At 39.3% G+C, this 24,080-nt stretch overlaps 1 protein-coding gene across 6 annotated transcripts in view; it reads left to right on the top strand.

Annotated features, from left to right (window-relative positions):
• Positions 1 to 24,080, top strand: part of ESRRG (estrogen related receptor gamma) — a 520,671-nt gene that overhangs the window by 338,800 nt on the left and 157,791 nt on the right. For all 6 annotated transcript variants that reach the window (XM_019549476.1, XM_019549478.1, XM_019549477.1 and 3 more), the window contains exons 2-3: positions 7,831 to 8,246; positions 23,353 to 23,469. In XM_019549476.1, coding sequence (XP_019405021.1) covers positions 7,831 to 8,246; positions 23,353 to 23,469 — 533 coding nt within the window. The remainder of the gene's footprint in view (positions 1 to 7,830; positions 8,247 to 23,352; positions 23,470 to 24,080) is intronic.

Raw genomic sequence — 24,080 nt, 5'->3', positions numbered from 1 at the left:
ACCCCAGCTGACTTCCTGCCCTTTGGGCAGGGGGCTGGACTCGATGATCTCCCGAGGTCCCTTCCAGCCCTAATGTCTATGAAATCTATGAAAAGCCTGCCTTTCCCCGATCTTAATTTTCATACTACCATTCTAATAGACATGTTGCATCCTTTACACTATAACTTGTAGTTAGTACCAACAGTCCTTTAATATAAGTCTCTACAGTTCCTAAACAATGGATTCCCAGCTTAGTTGAAGCCTATAAGCACTGTATTAAGAACAGAATTTCATGTTTGAAACTAGCAAACTACTCGGGAAACAAAATGTAAAGGACAGCAATTGAATAGCCTCACAATTGTAAATTCAAACAGCAAGCATGTTTTTATTCTACACACCCCAAAGTGAAAATTAAGAATCAAGTATCAGCCTTAACTATTTGATTGCTGAAGTTTGTTAATGTATGTTGAAACCTAGTACATATTATGAATAAATAGAAACATACTTGTATCTTTTTTCATGGGGATTTCAGACACTCTGGAAGGATTTTCATTTAGCTGTTAACAATTTCTCACGCTGGTTTGTCTTCAGGGTGTTCCTTACTTTTGAGTGCTTGAAAACAGAATTGTCTGAACACAAGAAAACTTTATTGATCCATATCTATTTCAAAGACTTGCAATTTGTAGAAAAGGGTGAGTCTCTTTTCTGCAGAAATCTTACTGTCAAGGAGGCCTGTTAGTAGCACTGGAGACCGCAACAGATAAATACATTTTACATGCATATGTGCTGTATACCTTGGTTTTGTGACTTCTGTATCTGGGGGGAAGTAGGTTGCTTTCCTTTTGGAGGTTTCTTGAAACCAGTGTGTAATAGGTAACAGTGTCCTCCTGTCCCTTTACCAAACACCTGGTGTCTTGGCTCAAAGGTGCAAGGTCATTTAATTTTCTTCCCTGAGGACTCTTTTTGTTCCCAAGGGAATGCCTGGTACAGAGAAGTCCTTGTGTGGTATGATAAAATTTAAATCTTGCTGCTTACGAGCACTGTGAATTTCAGCTTCACAAGTAAATTAATCTCAGGATCTTTAAGCTCTGTGGGTTGTATGCTAGAAAGCTTGTGCATGTCTAAGGATATATTTAATTAAAGCTACATTAGTGCATATATACAGACTTGTTAAAACACTTAGTTTGTCTCAATAATATTGATTAAATAGCAGTAGTTTGTTTAATCTAAGTGTATTTTTGCTATTATTCCATTACTTTGAAGTAATCAGGGTGATAGTCATCATTGGTGAAATATCACGTTAGTTATAAAGTAATGTCATAAGAATTGATTTGGACTTGGCAGGAATGGAAATCTCTCTCTCGTATAGTGCCAAAGCCTGATTTAGATGATTAGACTGTGAGTTTTAAGCATAATCTCAGTTCATATAAACCATGTGTATTGAATAGGCTTATAGGTGACTCTATACTATGTAAGTATCCATTAGATGAAGGAACACCTCAGACAGTTAATTATGCAAAACATCATGTATGTAATTACATAGTATTATTATGTATTTAACGGTTTTATTGATTTGCCAGTTGCTCACTTACAGTATTTAGAGCTATAAACAAGAGATGCTCACCCTAAATTGAAAGAGGTCCAAGCAAATGAGTGAAGGATAAATTACATGAGTAATGCATTACTGCATCAGATCTAATCCTTAAATGAAGAAGCTGTCAACAATCATAATTTGCAAGACACTGGGGTATTGCAGGACCATTTCCTTCCCGTTAATAAAGTTTATCAACCAGGAAGTGCAGGGAATCGACTTGTAATGGAAAAGAAGCAATGGTGATTACTTACAGAAATAAAAGGCGTGAGGAAAAATCGATTAAAACAATTCTACCTAAGTTTGCAGGGCAGGGAATTGTTATATTTATAAGTTAAGTTTGAAAATTTTGCAGTTTTCAAACAAGTTGGGTGTCCTGGGAAACTGGCTTTTGAACTGAAACTGAATGATTGTGTAGTCTTCTGTTCTCCTGTTTTAATGAGCATTGTGGTATGACTCAGTAGGTCGCATGCAGACTCATGATACCAACTGACAATTTGAACTTTTGGTTGCAAATTCCTCATCTCCAGATAACATAGGCTATTACTAATGGCAGGATGATGGCTACATGCCCTGCTTCCACAGCTCCCACTGTCAGCAGCTGTGAGCCATCATCTTTGGAAAGTAGCTGTTTGCCTACTTCATCTCCCCAGATAAAGATGGGATGGCAAAGACTGCTAGAAAGATTATTAGGAAGTAGAAACTTACATTTTTAAAAGTAGTTTAGCATTTGAACAGCAATATACAAATCATAGCTATTAATTCTTTGCACTGAATACTGCTGATTAGGTTGCATATGGACATTTGTTAATAAAGTCCTAATATGTAACAACAGTTGTTTTTTTTTGGGGGGGTGGTGGTAAGGATTAGGAGTGCTTACAATTGCAATTAATGATCTCATCCATTAGGTTAACCAGGCAGACCTTAAGATATTTCTTATTAAAAGAAGAAATCCTTTCTGTTCCTTCCCCCAACTAAGCCAGTGCACCTTAATGCAATGATGATATGTTAGACCCAGCAGTTGTCAAAGCATCGTATTACTGTGATGCCATAATGACACCCTGTCTCTGTAAAGTAGTCATGTTTTCTCAAATCACACGTTGCACCGTTGATTTCTGACATGACACTTCATTCAGTTGCTTTCCTTTTCTTCAGCATCGCCATTCTCTGACAATAGCAGCTGGTGCCCATTTTCTACTAAGTGATTCACATTTTGCCACTTTACTAGAGTGCAATTAGCTGAAGCAGAAAAAATGCTCATTGTAAAGTGGCTCAGCTGAAATTGTAACTCAGCTCTGTAACAAGAGCTGGTGAGAGAGTCTCGAGGTGACTTGTGTGTCAGTGCAAGAAGCAACGTTTTGGTTTCCTTCCATGCAGATACTTTTTCCTTTTACATTCAGATAAGTGAACTACAGGAAATCACTGGCACATGCCTCACAGTTTTCAGTCTATTGATTCTGGTACAGAACAGTGCAATATTACTAAAAGTGTATGACAGAAAAGATGGTGTTTGTGGTTAAAACCTGGGCCTTTCATTATGGAGAGTTGCCTTCATCACACACTGCCTGAGTATAATTTAGGCTGAGGCTTTGTTTATACCTTGGTTTTCACATGTACAAAATGACTTTTGTGAGACTATATCAGTTGCAATTTATTCAACACTTTGGGAAGTATTGGAAGGATGGCAACATTAAAGTGCAAAATGATAATTATTAGTGTGTGAGAATACCTGTCTTGCTGAGGGCCATTTATAGTGGTTATAATTAAAAAGTGAACCATTAATGAGTAATGACACACTGTGACATCTATGACAACAAAGAAATGCTTTTCTTTGAACAGAAAATAACTGATTTCTCATACCATTATGCGGAAACTCCGTAAATGTTGATTTTTACTTTTATTTTTAAAAGGGGACCATTCTGATGGCTGGAATGAATTGATGCATGCTTAGTTATTGTACAGCACTTCTGAAGGTAGTATTGTTTCCTTGCTTCTGCTAGATGCAGATTTTTGTCCTGTTTTGGAAACCCGTAATAAATAATAGAATTACAGTATACTCATAATATGATGTTTTATATCCCTTTAAAACAGGTAGAATGAAGGAAGGAAAGAAGAAGTAATATTCTAAACTAGTGGTCAGACCTTGATATAGGAAAATCTTTCATTGACTTGCATGGGAAGGTTTTCTCCTCCATGACTATGTAATTGAGCCCAATTAATTTATGCACTCCACTAAGGTATTGAACCGCTTTAGCCAATCTCAGCAGTATCAATATCGTTACTAGCCTGGGAAGTAGGAAGAAATATGAATGTAATGTAATTAACAGATTCATTAACGATTATTCGAAAATTATTTCATGAACATGAAGCACACAGTACATTGGTTACTGTATTTTTAAATGTTTTCTAAAGCAGTGAATTTGGTTTTGTGGCATCCTCTTACTATAACCTTCTGCCAGTAGTGTTTGTACCAAATTATTAAACCTTACTCAAATTATGGATTCCTGTATCTTGTAGTTATAAATGTGAAGGTTTATAGTGTGAGTGTGTGTGTGAACTTTTTTTGTTTACTTAGTTTAAAGTAGGCTTCCCACTGCCTTAACAGTCTATTGTCCATGGATACAGAAATGGAAGTTTTGTTAGAGCAAATGAGGGTCTTTTCTGGTGACTGAAGGTAATGTTGGCCTTCAAGCTGGTGTTTGCCTCCTGTTTATTCTTGAGTAGCAGAGAGATCTCTGAGAGAGCACACAGGGGCATGCTCCACCTCCAGTAGAGCTATCAACTATTTGCCTGAAAATAACAATAAAGAAAAAAACAACCCCACCAAGACTTTAAAATAAATATAGTACACTTTTATATGACATGTGTTATTTCTATTCATAAACCTTAACTAAATTTAGATTTTTATTAATCCAATGTGACCTAAAAAAATTCTGCATTAACAGCACAATGTGGAATTGGGCTTATTCTCTTTGAATGCAGATAAAGCCATCATCTTGAAAATAGCTCTTTCTGACAAAAAGGTGTTCTTTTGAAATAAAGTCTTATTCACTACATTCCTTTTAGAGTTAATGTGAATTTTAGTGCCTCTAATTTTAGATTGAAGTGAGGTCTAGAATAAAACCTACCGGCTGACAATTGAATTTATAGATAGTTGTGAATATTTCAGGCTTGAATAATAGAGCTGTAGAATTTCAGAGACAGAGAGGAAGAGAGAATTAAGCTCCAACTGTAGTTTTAGAATATAATGCAATAGTGTCTAGGAAGTCTTCAGTGTAATGAGCTAAGTCATAATTAGGAGGGAACTAGTCTCTTACTGAAATCTGGTCTAGGCATTATTCCAAATGATCAATATGATGGTGGCCCAACTTGTTTTAGGTGTAGATGGCTCTTCAGCTCTTCTGTTCAGAAGCGACACAGAAAGCAAAGACTAAAGTCAGCAGAAAACATGTGCCTGTTTTCCACACACTTGTCAACAGCCCAAGCATGCACATAGCCTCTGCTGCTGCTGCAAGGAGTGCAGCAAGTTTCATCCACTGAGAGCAAAAGCAATTTTCTTGGCTCCTTGGAATGGTTAATGTTTGAACTAAATTTCGCCCACCTAATGTGCATCGATCCAGTTTACACCATTTAAACAGCAGCCAAAAGCAGATACACGTGGGTTAGCACTAGAAACTGCCACTTCAAAAGCATCAGCAGACTGGCTCTTACCTAACCAGATCTTGATCTTATAAAACAATCAGATTAAATTTTGGTTCTGACAGCTTCAAGTGGGAGAGACCTGCTTTTGTACTGGATAAGATAACATGCATCTGGACAACTAATTAGTTGTTGACTTAGTCTGAAGTAAGCAAATGATTGCTTTGGGAATGGAAGGGTGACGTTAGTACGTGTACCTTCATAAATTATTCCATTACCTAGAGAAAATTTACCTGTAGGATTCAGAAAGAGAAGAATGTACCACAAGCCCAGCGTCGATAGACTCGAGTTCATGAAGTAACACACTGTGGTTGTAATGGTGAGACTTGACATAAGGAATCTCAACAAAAAGCTGGTGACAGAAAGACCAGGTGCTTGTATTCAATACAAAGGCCTCAGGACCAGCACGGAGAAATAAAAAACCCGCCAGTTGGTAGATTGCAAAAGAGATAATTGATATTTTTAATCATAGCAATATAAAATTCAGTGTCACAAAAAAGAGGAAGAGAGAGAGAGAGAGAGACAGAGAGACACCATGTTTTAGTACCCTAATAACTTCTAACTCTAGTCTAAGATCATAATGTATGTGAGAGCAGTCCAGTAATTATAAGGTAATAAGTGGAGTGGTGGTGTAAGTGCTCTAAATTAAAAGGAATTCGCAGAGCTGCTGTAAGTCAGTGCCGACCCGCTTTCTTTCAAACGTTGACTTGAGAAAAGTGCTTAGCCCAGAGTGCAAGTAGAGAGACAAGAGAGAGCTATCTATTAATTATGGCACTCATTAACAGTGACGGGTACAAGGCAGCAGGTGCAAAAGGAAAGGCATGCACTAGTGCAGGCTGGCAAGGGGATTTCTTCCCCCCCACTAGTTCTTGAGGAAAGGACAGCACAAGCAGATGGTCCAGAGCCATAAGATATTTTCACGGTTTTAACCTTCCCATTTCCTTAGCTGCTCCACTGACACACAATACTCGCTCCTCCTGTTTGCCCAACCCCAAATAAATATTGATTTTAAGTTTAGAGGGGAAAAACCCCCTGCCAAACCTCAGCCAGGTTGTTTTTCATATTCACGTGGAATTTGTCTTTTAGAGTAAAATTAACCATTGTGAAGAGATGCTAACCAATGCCCTAGGGACACCTACACCCAAAGTTGTGTTGACATCTTGCTCTAGATGGATTTTTCTAGTGAGGGGCCATGATCTATTTATTTATTTTATTTAGTTCTATTCATTTATTATGATTTTTAACTCCTTGGAGAGGGGCTGGGCAATGGGGGCCGGGCAGTGACATTCACCTACTTAATTTCCTCACACCTTGGAGCACCTTTCAAAAGATCTCATAGTGCCCTCGGAGAGAGAATCACAGTAATTTGAGTGAACTTATGTAGTGGTTGTATTTCTGCTTAGAAAAAGTCACTGGAGAGTTGCTCAGGACTGTCATCTGTACATTAGCAGCTTCTCAGAAGAGTGTCAAAGGCTTTGCTCAGCAAGCCATTTACTATTGTGGTTTTATAATTACAGCTGCACACAGGAAAGGTAATATCTGATCAGAAACTTCCCAGTTACTATTCTTTTCCAGATAATAAAAGAAAAAGGACAGTTTAGTTTTGGGTGCAGAAAAGAAATAGATTTTTTTTTGTGGGTGTGTGGGGCAGGGAGTATGGAGTAAAAGTCTTGTTACTCTGCTTTCAACTCTGAAAAGGCAAGAATTAAGAAATAGGGCAGTTAAGAATCTCACCTTTTGAAAGACAAAACTTTTATCCATTTCCTCCATTTTTTTTTACCCAGAATGTAACATGTAAAATGTCAACTCCTATAGAGTTCTAGATATATGGGGTACTGGCATAGTTATTACTGGTTAGTCTGAGGATAATGGCTAAAAAGTAATTGCAGCCAGAGCTGATGAATCATTCTACTTAGATTTTGTGAAACTGGAGTCCAGCCTTAATTATTTGTTAGAATCTCAAGATGATGTGTTACTCCATTACTAAATAGCTATATATAATGCAGCAATTTTAATAAAAAAAAAAAGTGAGTGGGAGAGTTATTCCTGAATTCCAGGGTCAGATCAATAGACAGTGCAGTCATGCTTTACTGAAATATGATGATAAACATTTGTTACCAAGCAAAACATTTATCTGTTCAAACTTAGAAGTGTTTGATTTCATTGAAGGTAGAATTTATGCAAGGAGTTTTGCAGGGGGAGAAAATGAAATGCATTCTAGCAACCAAATGGGGTTTTGAATTCTTTGACTCACCAATTGACAAATTCCGAATTTAGAGAGCTGCTTTGAAATTGACATGCAGCCTAGAAGTTGGAAAAATTGGGGGGGGAGGGGGAGGGGGAGGGTGGAGTGGACGATTTGGTTTCTTTAAAGTTTTTGTTTACTGCCTGTCTGAAGCTTTGATAAAGCTCTGTCATGCCATTATGCTGATTACCTTCATGTAGAACAAGAGGTATTGACTAACGAATGAATGATGTGCGGTCCCTAGCCCTTGCAGAGCAGTCTTAAAGAGCACGGTCTTTAATACACAGAATCTTTTCTCCTCTCTTCCACAATGCAGGCTTCTCTGCAGAATGTCAAGCAAAGACCGACACATTGATTCTAGCTGTTCGTCATATATCAAGACGGAACCATCAAGCCCCGCCTCTTTGACGGACAGCATCAACCACCACAGCCCTGGTGGCTCTTCAGACGCCAGTGGGAGCTATAGTTCAACCATGAATGGACATCAGAATGGGCTGGACTCGCCACCCCTCTACCCTTCCGCCACGGGGCTTGGAGGCAACGTGCCAGTCAGGAAACGATATGACGACTGCTCCAGTACCATTGCTGAAGATTCACAGACCAAGTGTGAATATATGCTGAACTCGATGCCCAAAAGACTGTGTTTGGTGTGTGGTGATATTGCGTCAGGGTACCACTATGGGGTGGCTTCCTGTGAGGCCTGCAAGGCTTTCTTCAAGAGGACAATTCAAGGTTAGTGCTTGTTCACACTTTTCTCTGGCTGTGTTAAACGGTGTAATCCCAGTGACTCCTCTTCCTCCTCTCTCCCATGAACTCTTTATATTTCCAGTATCTGGCACAACTGACTTGACTCATGTAAAACTCCTTTTGCCTTCATGCGGGAGGTCTGTCTGAGCTAAAGGACTGTCAGGTCCAGCCCACAAGCATTTCTATTTTGACTGTCAAAGTAGGCAAAACTGTGTGGCACCCTACGCATCTTCAGGTTTCTGGACTTTTTTTTTCCTCAGCAGGAGATCCTCAGGGACATGGATAAATAATTGCTGTTAAGAAAACTGGTTGTTTTCTGAAGGTTGCCATGGCTACTTCTTGAGTAGGCCTCCTTGAACCTACCCTTGTTGTGCATAAGCATCTTGCTGCATACTTTGCTCCTAGTTGTAAAATGGCACTTCAGTGGTTGGCGAAATCCAGTTTATTTTTGTTAAAGCTCTAATCCATTTAGAAATGAAACAAAATGTAATGCTGTAGTGTTTTGTGTGCATCAGTGGATTAGTCCCTGGCCTTTCACCTCTAAGACCCTACTGCAGCCTTAACCAGATTCACCAAATATCTTTCAGATAACATTCTACGTGAAATAAGTTAGTGAGCTTCAGTCTTGGTCCTATAATCCGCATTACAAACCTGCTTCTAATGCTTGTCAAAAGCCACCATGTATTTCAGCATTAAACGATACAAATGTGATAGTTTGCACGTCCACTGGTTTTACCCAGGAAGCCAACATAAAGAAAATAACTGTTTACTTTCATTTAGATCTCATCTTCTCAAGTCAAATTGAAGATGTTTTGTTTGAAGAATGTGAGGCCAATCCCAGCCTCTTCTGGAATATAGTGTCACATTAAATTAAGGTCTAGCACCCAGACCCAAATTTAACTCTTCAGCAAGAGTGGCTTGATATTTCAAAGTTTCCAAACACCTGGAAAAGCTCATTGAACACAATGAGGTAGTCAGTGTCTTTGAAAAGTAAGACACATGTGCCAGAGAGCTTAAATTTGGGTGTATTTTCTTAGCTTCTGGCACCCCTATTTGAAAATACTGACCTAAGTTTCTTGACTGTATAACTACATATCTAATGTAAATTTGGTGGAGCATTGTTTTGATTTAGCCACTCCTAGCTGTGTTCTTGAGCCCTTCTATAAAACTGTTAAAAGTCCCTGCACCCATTTTTTTTTAGTTTCCCCTCTCACTTCTCTTCTCCGCCAAAGTCCTTGCATTGTTGCTGAGGAAAGCAGGATGCTGCTGCTGATTCTGCAGCCTGCTGGTGGCCAGGCATTTAGGTATGTCCTTTTTTTACAGAAATTTGAGATGTTCCCTTTCCTCAGTAGGCTGAGTAGTGGCTTCCACTAGGCTTCCCAGTCTTTTCCACCTGGAAGCTTTTACTTAGAGCTATACAATGGGCTTAGTTATATACTTCTTACTCAGGCAAAATTGCTATTAAAATCAATTAAACACATTTTCAGTAGCATGAGAAATACAATATTTGTAACATCAGACAGCTCTACTGTTGTATAGGTGGATACCAAATGATTATTAAGATTGTTTCTGGTGTTACATTGTTGTCAAAGGGACTTAAGCATGCGATTAAAGTTAATCAAGTTAAAGCTTTTCTGAATTGGGGCCCATGCTAATATAAAACAGCCATTGTATATTAATGAGGTTGCAACTGTTTGTTACAATTTTCAAAAGAGGAACATTGGATTTTAATTGTTGTTATGAAGTTTGAAGCCACTTTGTTTGCAGAGTTAGTGTACACTTATTTAGATTCATTTGTACATTACGTAGTCAGTTTGAGTGCAGTTACAGTAATTACACATGCACACAGACCTCAGGCCTTGGCTTCATAAAAATCAGACCTTTTGAGTTAGATAATTTCCTTTGACCTTCAAAAACATTATCAGGAAGGTTCAACAGTTTATACAGTAGAGTAATAGATATTTTGAAGCTACTAAACTTCAATGAACATGGTTTTCATAAAGAACCTTTAATTACTGTGCAATAAGTATCTTACAAACCAAATAGATACACCATTATTTTAGTTCTGTCTTCACTGTGAAATAAAGAAGCTAACCCTGTAACTGAATAAAACCTTGACTTCCGGCATTAATGAATAGCGTACAATTTTACCCTATACCATAGACAGCAAATTTCTGGGCCTTGAAGTACAAGACAGAACATCGTTCTCCAGATTAGCAACTTGGATTTGGCCATACAACTTAAGCTGGCAGCTGAGCAGAAGCTTTCAAGAAGGATACAGTACTAAGTGCATCAGCAGGTGTCACTGCACAATGACAAAGAAAAATATGCAACGTGGCAAATAAAAGCACTGAATGGAAAAGCAAAAATAAAAGAAATCAAGGAAGGGGTAGAAAGATGCCACCTTCATTTAACATACAGGGTTGTCTTCATTAATGTTATTGACTAAGGCTAAGTACAGACACTCAAAAAGACTGAGGCTGAATCAATTCAGTCTTTGCAAGTTAGTCTAAGTTGCAAAGATTAAACTGAAAAACAATGACACACATTTACCTTTTATTCAGGAAATGCAGCCACATACCTGCAGCGGCTCAGGCCAGAAACTGTGGGGTGCTAGAGCACAGATCTCTCGCACTTCCTCTTCCCGCTGCTCCCAAGGTCTCTCGGATTTGTAGTCCAGCATCTCAGGAGCAGGACTGTACAGGGTTGCTTCCTCTTCCTCTTCCAGGTACCTCTGGGATGCGTAGTCCACAGTTGCAGCCAGCAGTAACTTTAAGCAAGTTTAGGAGCAGGGCAAACTGTACTCAGGGGAAGTGGGGTTTATCTCCCCTCCATGGCTCCAGACCCCAGCCAGGGTCACGTGTACCGAGCTTCTGTTCTGTTACAGGTTTAAACCAGTTTCTGATCACTTAAACTAGTTCATGTATAACTTCTCTCCCTAGCCCAGAGGTCCAAGCTGAAAGTGTTGAGTACTTTCAAAACGTACTAAGATAATGAAAATTGAGCATCTGGGTGGATCAAACTATAGGACGTAAGTGACCTAAAGTAACTAAGGCAAAGATGCCCTTTATAGTTTAGGGGAGGAGTAAGCTGAGATGGCTTTGCATTTGAACATGTATGGATATCTCTTCTTGATTTTTTGGTAGTCATTTTCCACAAAGGACAGAATTTAGCCAAAATATTCTTGAAGTTACTTTTTCACTATATGGTCTCTGAGTTCATGTTTTCATATTGCAGTTTATACATTGGTATAAACAGTTTTAGTTCATTATTAAATAAGAATAAATAAGAAGATATGCAGATACAAAGAGGGACATAAATAAGAAACAAAAACTTGTAGGAATTTGTAAGAATTGCTTATCCGAAATAAAAGAATTATTTTTTTCAAATGATAATATTTCATTTCTGTTAGGGAATTAAACATAGGTTTCTGTGTAAAAGGCTGCATGTTACTTATCAGACTTCCCTAAGTTACTATTCATAAACTACTAAGTGAGCTCACATTATAGCTCACAGCATTTCTCAGTTGAAGTTATTGGCAAAACTCCCATTGACTTCAGCAGGTGTAAGGTTGGGCTGATGCACTCAGGTCATGAAGTCAGTTTTTTGCCCACTAAGAGACTGATACACTTTTCATTGAAGTCAAGGGAGTTCTTTCCATTTTCTTCAGAAGAGCATATTGAGACCGAAAATGAGACATTCACACTTGTGAAGATAGCCAGCACCACAGAAAATTTACTTCAACCCTCAAAAGAGACTGTTGTGTTGCCTAGGGCTTACTCTGGCCTGGCTGTTTGTACAGAGTAAGTTTTACCTTCATTCAAATGGTCAAAGGGACATATACTGTGTTTACAAAAGTTTACTAGTATTTAGTAACTACTAGGTGATAATTCCACATTTTCAGATGGAAAGGTTTTGTTTAAAAAAAGGCAAAACTCTTCAGGCTGAAACGGTGCATAATCTTCAGCTAATTTAGTACTAAAATGTGAGGAAATGTTAAGAATTTTGAGTTACGAGAGGATGAAAGCAATATACAGCTTCCTTTGCTAAATATTTTATTCATTTTTCATGCAGATAGCTCACAAACCTCTGACTTTTGAAAAATACATGTAAATAGTTTGGAATAAAGATGGCATCAGCATTGATTGGAAATAATTGTAATAATTATTTAATTGAAAAAATTAATTAATTGAAAAAAATCACAGCTTAGTATACACCATGAGGATCCCTTCAGGTCTGAGTAGAATCTAATGAAGTCTGCCCACCTGTTTTTTTGAATCACCTAAGAGATTGAAGAACTGGATGTTCCCTCTGCTCGGCCTAATGCTCACAGAGCTGCTGCTCTTAGGTTGCTTCTTGTATAATTTACGTGACGGCTGATTGCAAACGTCTCACAGAAATACACACACAGCCAAATCCTTCCCAAAACTGGCTTAACATCAGGGACAGTAGAAAATAGCAACTGCTAAAAATAGTCATGGTCCACTGATTTTTAGGGTCTCTCCACAGTTTTTGCTGTGCTCCATAGTATCTAGAAAACTCAAAGATTTCATTAAAATATAGAAATACAGAACAAGATTTTTAGATTCAGCTCTGTGAAAAGGTCTTGGCCTGAGCCTCTAACTGTGTTTCATGTCCTATATATTTTGTAACAATAGCTCAATGTAAATTTGTATCTCATAGATTTTATTTACACTATCATGTCAAAATCTAATTAATACATGCTTTTCATTTAAAAACATGTAGTTGCTCTGTGCTTCTAACTCAACAAAAGTTTCATCCAAAAAGCGGCAAAAGTCCTGTTGTCTTCAATAAGGGCAGGATTGGCCCCATGAGGTTTAAAAGTTTTCAAGTATTTTCTGTCCTTTTTTTTCTGCCTAAATGAAGTAGAAAACTCTAGTGACTATTGTCCTTAACCTAGAATGAAAATGCAACATGAAAAGAACAACCAATTGCTGAGCCAACAGCTGGGTAGCAAGATTGTTACAAAGATTTCACAGTTTACTTTATTTCCTATTGGCCAACAATTAAGTTGATGCCACTCAAATTTATATATTTGCAGATACAGTCATGTGATTCCAGGGTTGCTTCCCCCCACAACTCCCAACAGACACAAAAAAACATGGGATGAACAGCACAGTAGACTGCAGTCTTCCACTTATTCACAGGTTGGGTAATGCATGGCTAGTGAGACAATAGAAACGTGGTGCTGTCTCATTTATGTACCTTAATCCTGAGTGCATCAGTCCTGGTACATATCAGCCCGGGTAGCCAAAAAATGTTCCATCATGTGAGTAGTTATGGTCTTTAAGAACTGGACTGAGACCGCTATCTCATTTTATGTTCACTACCTAAAAGCCTTCAGCTTCTCTGGGCTGCTGTAGTGTAGCTCCTGAAGTACACATCACACCTTGTTCGAACTACAAGCTATATACCAATGCTCATGGACTGGATCATCTCTTTTACCTTTTGAGTTATGCAAAGTTGTTTTTATCCCTATAGCATTCCATTTTTCTAGGGCTCTTTTAAGTGCAGTATTTACCCATTGCTGAGCCAATTTAATCTGCACATTCGCAAATGCTTTACAGTAAACATATTCTTTTAATCAGCAAGGTAATCAGGAAAGGTAGAACTGGTTATGTAAATTCAGATAAGGTGACATTTAAAATCTATGACAAAGTTTGGTTCTGGTTTACACATGACCTGAGTGGTTCCTAAAGGTTAATTGACACACCTTGCAGCTGGCTACATCTGCAATGACACGGCACAGGATTTTTTTAAGAAATGGAAACAAAGACAGATTTTATACAGCTTTTCAACATCTAAGTTTACATCTCATATAGGAAGGTAGGGGCAGACTAGAAGCTTTGGTGCAGTAGTCTGTGGATCTTGGCTTTGGTGCAAAGATGGCAGCCCTCCAGTGAACCTGACACTCTGTGTCACCTGAATCTATCATTACCCGATTAAATCATTCACCTTCCTTATATAAGTAAAAGCCTTTACATCAGCATTTCTTTAAAAAATGTTTTAAGTAAGCAAGGATGGAGTCTCCCTCCAGATTCCTCTGAGCCCATCAGTCAACCAAAATCTTGGGAAGGTATTTTTAATTCCCTCCTACACATCCCTCCATCTCCTCATAATGTCATTGTGCAACTATGGCAGCAAAACAGGATGAGACAATAAAATATAAACACGCTGAAATCTGAGAACAGAGAGAAGTTTAAAAGGATACTGGTGGTTCTATCATTTTTACTATCCCTGTTTCCTTTATAGCCTTGTAAATTATACACTGCATTTAGCTTACCGGAGAATAGGAATGAGGATTCTGATTTTGGCGTGGCTGTTTAAAACCCATCAGAAACACTAGAAAAGAGACATGGTTTATTAATAGTGCTGGGTACAGTGGCACCTGTCGGTGCCTTTATAATTAGGGCTGGTTCTGTATTGCTGCCATAAACTTGAATTTCTGAAGATGTCTGACTCACCTATAAAACTCCGTCTAGATTGAAAGAAGACACAAGGTCTTAGCCAGCAAGTGGTTTTTAAACATTTTTCTATATATTTTTTATTTTTGTGGAAGTTGCTAGATTGACAGTCCTAGAGACTGAAGTTCACTGTGTAGCTGTGGAACGGAAACTTAGCAGGATAACTGCAACCTTCCTCCGGTCTCTCTGTCAGTGTGTTCAGTGGATAGACTATTAGTGGATGGGTGGGATGGAGGAGAGGGGAGAGAGAGAGTGCAATTGAGTCTCCATGTTCCTTGTGACGTAGACCTTTCTGCCATGACTGCTGAGGAGATGAGTTTACTGTGATTTGAAGTCAAGAATATGTGATACTTCTTCGGCACTTATCACCTTGTAGTATTGGTCCTACCATGGCTCTTGTAATGCTTTTTCTCATGGTGGGTATCTGTCAACTGTACATCAGGCAGCTGACCCAATCATTTCATGTAAAACAGTACCAAACAGGATCTTTATAATTTCTTCTCCAACCTGCATGTGCGTGGACTGCTGGTAGCAGAACAGTAACATTTGAAAAATTGCATTTTACAAGTGATAAACATTGCTTTTAGTTCTTCTACAGTGCAATAATGGTCCTTTTTAAACTGAAATGTAATGAGTTTAATAGTTTTCAAACTAAGTACTGTTGCCAAATCCTTGACTTGCCATGTAGAGATATTTCAAAATCAGACATTTAACAGGAAAGCAAATTCTAGTGTTAGGGAAAATCCACTGGTATATACATACATGGTTTTAGAAACCTACAAAAATGAAGCCATTTAGGTCAAATTTATAAAACATTCTCTAATAACAGTTTTGTTCCTGCTGTCAAACGTGTGAAAACTTGTGGACATGTCAATTGCAGGCGAAATTAGGTTCAAATAGCATATAATTGAATTTAGGCACTTCCTACATCATTAAGGTGAAGTAGAAGCCTGGATGAGGTACTGAATTTGTCAACTAGGCTAGGGACAGAAGTTGTACATAAACTGGTTTAAGTGATCAGAAACTGGTTTAAACCTGTAGCAGAATAGAAGTTCAGTTCACATAAACAAGTTTCAAAATGGCTGAAACTGATTTAAGATAAACCTGGCTGAATGTAGTATCAGACTTTACTGATTTAGGTCAAACCACTTAATGAAACTTCTGTCCCAGACCTCTTCTGGGTTTAATTTAAATCAAACTCCCACAGCATCCCCATATGCTTTCTAGTCCTGGGCTGGGCTGTGTTCCTACCCCTCTGCTCCCTAGCAAGGAGCAGTGAGTGCTGGCTCACTGGCCTCAGTAGTAGCCTCAATGGACCCTCCTCCCTCCCCCGGCAAACTCCAGCGGGGCTTGAGACCAGGGAGGAGGGTTCAACTCATCTTTCCCTAAGTACAGAGCTGGCCTGCTAAAATCTTTGTGCTGGCTGCGATTGTGGACTACAAATCCCAGAGGAACCTGGAAGCAGGAAGAGGAAGTGATGAGCAGCCCTGAGAGTCCTGTTGCTGGTATTATGGACTGCAAATCCCAGAGACCTCAGGGGATTAGGAAGAGCAAGTGAATACAGAGCGTAGGCTGCTTTTATAGTTATTCAGTTATAATTTTTCAGAGAAGGTCCTGTTCTTGGTTCTTGTTCAAGCTTTTATGAATTCAGTGCCACTACCTCCCCCGATCTGCCCTGGCAGGGTGGGGGGAAATTCTCCAGCTCCAGCAGGCAGGGTGGGGGGAAATTCTTGGAAGGCTCTCTTCCCTTTGGCAGTGGCTGGCAGGTGTTTTCTAGCACTCCCCAGCTTCTGGTTTGAGCCAATGAAGGCATGTGGCTACATTTCCTGAATCAAAAGTGAATGTCTTTTCATTTGCTTCTGGGTTCAATCTCTGCAGCTTAGATTAACCTGCAAAGACTGATCAATTCAGTGGGCTTTTTGACTGTCTGCACTTAGCCCTAGAATTAAGCTTAAAATATCCTGGTTGACTTAAAACTTGCTAACCTTATTCATACAAACAGTCCTTCTGACTTGTATTGAGTTGAGTTCTACATTCAGCTGAATGGTTTGCAAGAATGAGCAAATTTTGTTTGGTCCTCTGTTCAGTTTATATAGGGCCTGCAAAATTCAAATGCATTTTCAAATCCAATGAAAACTTTTTCCTTCTCTCTCTTCCTAAATTAGCCAATTTACTTCTTCAAGCATCCTGCTGTCCTGGAATTCTCTAAAAGTATTCTGTTTTGTTCAGATTCTTATACTATGCTCATCACTATGGTTGCTAAGTGCTTTTATAATCCATTCTCTATTTTTAAAATGTAATCAATTACTTTTTCCCTTAAAAGCAGATTTTTTTCTTTCAGGTAGTTTCATTATATTTTTATTACTTTATATTTTAAAAGAAAAAGGTAAAGCAGGGTGACAGAAGATAGAGTAACATTTGGGTTGGATATACCTGAACTTGGATGTGGTATGTGGCTCACAGGCGAGTTCTCTTGTGCTGCCATTTTTTTGACAGTTGAAGAAATGCATCAAAATCTTGGTCAACTGCTGATTCTTACAGACCCAGACTTATGGATATTTACTGTCTGTCGTTGGAGTGAGCTGCCTTTCCATGCACCAAAAATTTGGGGTTGCCCACAATTCAGATTAGTAATTCTCAAGTGGGATGCCACTTCTGCCACTGCTGTGGTGTGAAACTGCCCTGTGCACCTCTGTTTTCAGGAGACAGGTCAGAGCCAAACTGAGAAGCAGCTGCAAGAGAAAGACATGCCGGCTTGCACTACGATATGCAAGCAGGTATTCTACTGCAACTCTTCTTGGTTCAGCTTCAACACATCTTCTGAAAATGGAGATGCATGGGACAGCTGCGCCTGGTGGCAGCAGCATCTGTCTGCAGGCTGTTGCCCTCTTAGGGTGAAACTGCCCCAGGCACCTCTGTTTTCAGGAGGCACATTTGAACTGAACATGGAAGAGCTGCAGCAGAGTCAGCGTGCCTGCATACATAATGTAATGCAGGCAGGTGTGCCTTTAGCTGTGTGTTCCTGTAGCTGCTTCTCAGTTCAGTTCCAGTGTGTCTCTTGAAAACAGAGGCACACGGCACAGTTCCACCTGCCCTGTATGCCTCTTGTTTCCAGGAGACGTATGCAGGGTTGGACTGGGAAGGGCAATGGCAAGAGCATGCATTCCTGTCACAGCTGCTTCCTGATCTGGCTTCAGGAGATGCAGCTGGCTGTGGTGGCAGTGGCAGTGACTGTATCATGTCACCCCCCTGGATAGCCCTTTCCCTCCTCCTGGGCCTTTTGTCATGGTACAGTGGATATAGCACTACTGTGGGAGCCAAGAAAACCTGGTTTCTAGTCCCAGATCGGCCGTAAATAGAATGTATGGATTCTGCCAGCCACTTTATCTTTATTCCTGCATCCTTAAAAAGGGGAGAAATCCTTTTGCAATGAAGTTTGAAATCTATTGATGAAATAATTGCCAAGGATTTTGTCCCTTATTTAGTAATGAGGGACTAATGATCCTCACTGTTTCCAGAAGAACCTGTTTTACCAACCTTCTTCCATACCTCCTCTTACACAGTAATGGACCTATTCCCAGAGCCATCTTTCCACTACTAATACTTTTAATCTTTCAGATCAGATTTCTAATAGGGTTCTACTGCATAAGGGCCCTGCATTTTTAGTATAGTCACCTTTTACCTTCTATGCTTTGAACTTTCAGGGTCCAAACTTCTTAACCTGCCGCTTTGCACAAGTAGCTGCCAAGACTGTCCCAGGATCTCAGTGATATCCACTCACTTACCCAGACTGAGAAAACAACTCATTCCCCAAATACCATGCTGCATCAATTTCCAAGCTCCTCTTGGGGCCCATGTGTCATACAGGGAATCCCTAATGCCTTATTTTATTTTAGGTATCTCTGTCTTTAAGATGAAAATGTGGTATTTTTACCTATGGAAAAAAATGAGCCATGTGAAAAAAAAGCTGTCTCTCCAAGCATTTAAAAGCAGGCAGACTACAGATTATGTACTTATGCTTTAACGTTCTAATTGCTAACTCAAGATCAAATACCATAATTTTTTTTGATGGATACATCTCCCTTGTAATGCCCTACATGTCATTTGTATTTTCATGCCTTTTGGCCCAGTTAATAAAATTAAAACCATTAGCAAAATAAGCAGATGCTTTAAAATAAACATTTTTCTGTGTGAGAGGAAAGAAAAGGAACTCAGGGTTGATATAAATCCCAATGCATTATTGCAATACAGGGCAGTTGTGTGTGGGAAGTGAGGATTTGACATATATTTTTATTTTGAAACGTCATACTAATTTACATTATTCAGCCCTTTAACTGCCAAACTGTAAAAGTCCATTAAGCTACTGAAAGGAATATACAAATTATCCACTGGCATTTCAGGCAGGAGTTTTACATATACCCTGTTATTCTATTAGCCAGCTCACTGCAAGATTCTATTAAGGAGTAAGTGAGAAAATTATATTGCCTGCAAACTAATTGTACAAAAGACTTTGAAATAAGTAATCAGAAGCCACTTCGTTCTGCAAACCAGCCAGGAGATATTATAAATTGCTCTATTTCTCTTGTCAGCCCAGTTTAAAGACCCTGAGCTGCCATGTTGATTTTGTATAACACCGCTACCTCTCCAACTATTGACAGAATGGGGCAAACTCAAGTTATGCTAGTAGTAGCTGCCCAATTCGCTCGCTAGCATTGTCTCGCTAATCTGGACCAGAGAATGATAAAACATCCTCCTAAATTCTGATGGCCTTTAGCATATATATGCAACACTGAACTGTGGAGTTAGCTAAGTGTTTGCAGAAAACAGTTTTGTCTTTTCCACGGTTTTTAGTACACTGAAGAAAAACAAGGGACCTTATGATCTGCAAGGTGCAATAAATTTGAACTGTTACCAAAATAGTTGTAATAATGTTAGTGGGTGCTTGGGACAGCACATTTTTAGAATAATATACTTTCATTTATAGAACAACAAAATTCAAGGAGGCTTCAAGGACAGCTCAGGAGTAACCTAAGCCTATGTACAGAGACGTTCAGTAGACTAATGTGACTGTGTATGGAATGGAGATGACTTGTCTGATTCTGAGTACAACATTTACACTCTGGACACATTTTAAAGTATTGTTCTTTATTGCTAAAATTGTGATTTCCTCATTCATTTGCAACCAAGAGAGATTTTGATCTTCACTATAGAAGTAAATCCTGAGTAGGGTAACTCCATTGACTTCATCACAGATGCTCTGAACTTGCAGCAGAGAAATTAAGATCAGTCTTCTGATATAGAAAATGATTTATTAAAGCAAGACAGTTTAAATGGATAAAGAAAGCTTCGTTATTTTGCCAAATTATTGGATTCTAAGTGATTGGAATAATGTTGCCATATAACCCTATTTATTTGCCCTCTTGATAAACATTTTGAGACAATCAGTTGTCACTCTTGTGGCACGACAGCTATGTGCAACAGTCTTTACACACTTCTCTTTCGTCTAGTCCTGTTTCCCAAGGTTTTCAATATAGCTGAAACCTTCAGGATAATGAATTAGAACTGTATGCCATGGAAAATTACTCTCTTCACCCAGTCTCCCAGTGTTCAACCCCACTTCACTTCAGCATCTACACCTGCACTTTTACATAAAGATAGTAATTTTTTCTAAATTCATCCAGAAAATTACTAGCTGCTCTACAAAGGGAATCAGTGGTTAGTGTTTTGCGTGCAGAATTATTAGTTAGCAAGTTTTGAATATAAATCCTGCATCTGTTCCTGGCTTTCTCTTTGACCTTGAGCCTCTCCTGATCCTCTGTTTCATTTTCTGTGAGCAAGGATAAGAACTTATATGACATAATGTTGTAGTTAAATGTTTCTGAAGTGCTTGTAAAGCAGGTATTGCCTGATGGTGGAGACATCTCATTGGAGGGAGGTAGTTCAGCCTGAAAGGAAGGTGTAGACCTTGGGGCAAGGTCTTATTCCCCACATCCTTTTTCTCCTTGGTCCCAAAATATTCTTTACCATCTTTGTTATCAGAAAGAAGTCCTCTGGACTTCCCCATAATTTACTGTACTGCATATTGCCTGCACATAATAAGCCAGTGATACTCTGGCTTTCAGGCCATATCCAGCCCCTAAAGCCATGTCTTCTGCCCCTTGGGTCTCCCCACAGGTCTAGAAACTTGGTGGCAATGTTCATTGTTGCTCCCCTGAAGGCAAATGTCTTGATCTGTGAGGAGCCTTGCTGGCTGGATGACATGGCAGTGTGTGCTAGATTTTGAGGCTGGATCCAGCTTGTGGGGCCAGGCCAGCATATGTCCAGATCCAGCGAGCACCAGTTAACTTTGCATGCCAACCTTGTGCATGGGATCTGGTCTGTGTACCAGCCCCGTACCATTCATCTGACCTGCAAGGACAGAAGGTTGAGTGCTATAATATTAAGCAGTGTTTTTCTTATTAGCAAGGAACTGAAGGGCCCAATTCAAATTGTAAGTTGTGCATGCAAGACTCCAGAGCGATCAGACATGTCCTGATTATGCACTCTTTTTGCAAGCATTACTAATTCAGCCATACAATAATGCTCTAAATGAATAAAGCTTGTCCAGCCCTGTTAAGGTTGTGCAAAGTCTGTTGGTTTTATTGGCAAAAATGCATTAAGTTACAATGCTAATTTAGTGAGAGATTTCTGATGGGTTTGTCTTGCATATATTGCACCATGCAGACCTCTTTATCATAAATACTTAACCAATTTTCAATAGATATAAGTGGTTTACGTATTACTTCCTGTTGAATTAGCAGTTGCTGAGCATTTGAGCCTTTGTGCAATCCTGCAATCCACTAATGTGATATTTAATGAGGAGACATCAGTCTGGAGAAAGGTAGTCAATATAAATCAGTGTTTACAAAGTGTGATTAACTCTGAAATATTTCATCAATGCTGTGGTCCCAGGCAGACTCTATGCTAATTACTAGAATCTGCGCATGTTTCAGGGGACTTTGACGGACCCTGAGTGCAGCAAACATGGAGCAGCAAAATTGCAATTATGCTCGGACTGTCTCTGATGACAATTTATGCATTTGGTGTGATGACCTCCCACTTCCCAAGAGGGCAATAAACAGAATGCATTTTCATTAGGATACTAATGCACTTAATCACAGGGGAAAAGGGTTAGAAAGTAACAAAATACTTTTAAAGCAAGATGTGACAGGGTTGATGGGGAAGCTACTTTATTTCAAAGTCAGTTTCTTTATGAAACTTCTGACTACCACAACATATGTCATATGAAATCTAGCTGTGGATAATAGGGCATATTGATATATACAGAAGAGCTAAGCTTTTTACTGAAAAATACGGAAGTATTGTGGCAACAGAAGAAAATTTTTTTCGCAGTCTCAGATACTCAAAAAAAGGGAAAGTTTGTTGTAATTTTTAGCATTAAAAGGAAATAACTTTTAATGCTTAAATGTTGAATGCAGTTTATACTCACTGTGATGCTCAGAACAAAGTGAAGAGGTTACTCTGCTAAAAGTTATGGATCAAAATCGCCAGGCCTTGAGTTGTTTGCTAGGGACAAAGGAGAATGGGCAAAAATCTCTCATACTTCTAGGGATCTAGAAAGTTGCCAGATTTAATCTTCATACTTGGATTCCCTAAATGCATCGACCTTATAGGTCTGTAGGTCCAGTGGTGCTTGAAACCCCAAATGAGGATAAAGAGGTAGCTTAGAGTAGCAAGGAGTATATATTACAGCCTTTTGAAATGTGTTCCTGTGAGTGGAGTCTTCCCATTTCAGAGACATTGCGTCTGTCATTTGGGAGGGCAAAGATGGAACTTTTGTGTTGCTAATTGCACCAGATCTTGACCAAGAAGAAGACTGGCTCTTCCTTATGGACCTGCGGAAGAGGGGCAGAAAAAACAATGCAGCTCTTACATCTTGTTTTACGTTCCCTCAGACACAACAACTTACATTCTGAAGGCCTTCTCTGGCCAGAAACATAGAAGAGGCTTTCTGGGTGGGATTTTTGGACCGGGGCCTGATCCAGGTAACATAGTGGGGATATTCCTTGATCCAGCTTCCACGGAATACTGTTGCCTCTGGCAGCCATAATCCACCTGGAGGATTTTGCCTGAGGCAATGTATGCAGGATGGGTATAGGTCCACATTAATGCTGCCATTTTTATATGTGGCCATATGAACTAAAAAGGCAGCTGGGACTGAATTTTTTTTTTTTTAATTGAATATCAGCTGCATTTCCACAAAAGTTAAGGTGCCTGGCTGTGCATCCAGTAATCTTGCTTTAGATTGGTACTGACTTTAGACTGGTACTGAATGCTGACACCAGTCAAACTAGCTGTAAATGGGTACTTGGGCTAAGGAGATGAAGGTGGGCAGACATGATGCACATCACTCCCTCAGGTAGCATTAGCTTCAAAACTCATGTGCTTTAAACATGGTAGCCCGGTGTGCTTTGCTCTTTTTGGCTGATGCTCATATTTTCCAGAACAAAATATACCGGCAGTGTCACGAGTTTTGTTCGTATAACAATGGGATCCATCAAGTGAGATTTCTCACTGGCTTCTTTTTTCTGAATTGTGTGCCCCAGGTAACATAGAATACAGCTGCCCAGCAACGAATGAATGTGAAATCACAAAGCGCAGACGCAAATCCTGCCAAGCCTGCCGCTTCATGAAGTGTCTAAAAGTTGGCATGCTGAAAGAAGGTAAGGCTGATCGAGTCAATACATATCTCTCTACAAACACTTGTAACAATTGCAGGGCAATCAGGAAAGAAGAGAGATCGGTAAGTGTTCTGACCACCTACTATAATAACAATCTTGATGTGTGTATGTACTTCCTGACAGTATGCTTTTAACTGCTGGTTGAAGACTCCAGGGACATCCAGGTAAAACACATGTTCTGTGATACAGAATATATTGGGTACACCATAATATTCATTCTGGTGGAATGCTCATAGAATAATCATCACAAAGAAAGAAAGAAAGAAAACAGTTCTGTTTCTTCCTCTTTTTTAAGTTGTGAAATTCTAGACCTCCCTGTACCTCCCCCCACCTTTTTTGCACTGGTTCTGGTAGAACTGTATTTGTGATGTTTTTTTGTGATATGTACTGCTGCTTGATGTCATCAGAATTGAAGGGATTGCTTTTCTCCTTCCATCTGTATTGGTGTAACCTGGAGTAACTCTGCTGAAGTCAAAGAAGGTACTCTGGTGCAAAACTTGCAGTGTGGGGGAAGTGAAGAGGACACTGAATATTAAGTGCAAATAAAAACCTTAACCCCTGACTCCCAAGCTTGTATTTTTACTGCATCAGCT

The sequence above is a fragment of the Crocodylus porosus genome, unplaced genomic scaffold (genome assembly GCF_001723895.1).
Source record: "Crocodylus porosus isolate Cpor-Errol unplaced genomic scaffold, CroPor_comp1, whole genome shotgun sequence".
Classification (NCBI taxonomy): Eukaryota; Metazoa; Chordata; order Crocodylia; family Crocodylidae; genus Crocodylus; species Crocodylus porosus.
This window is presented reverse-complemented; position numbering and strand designations above follow the sequence as displayed.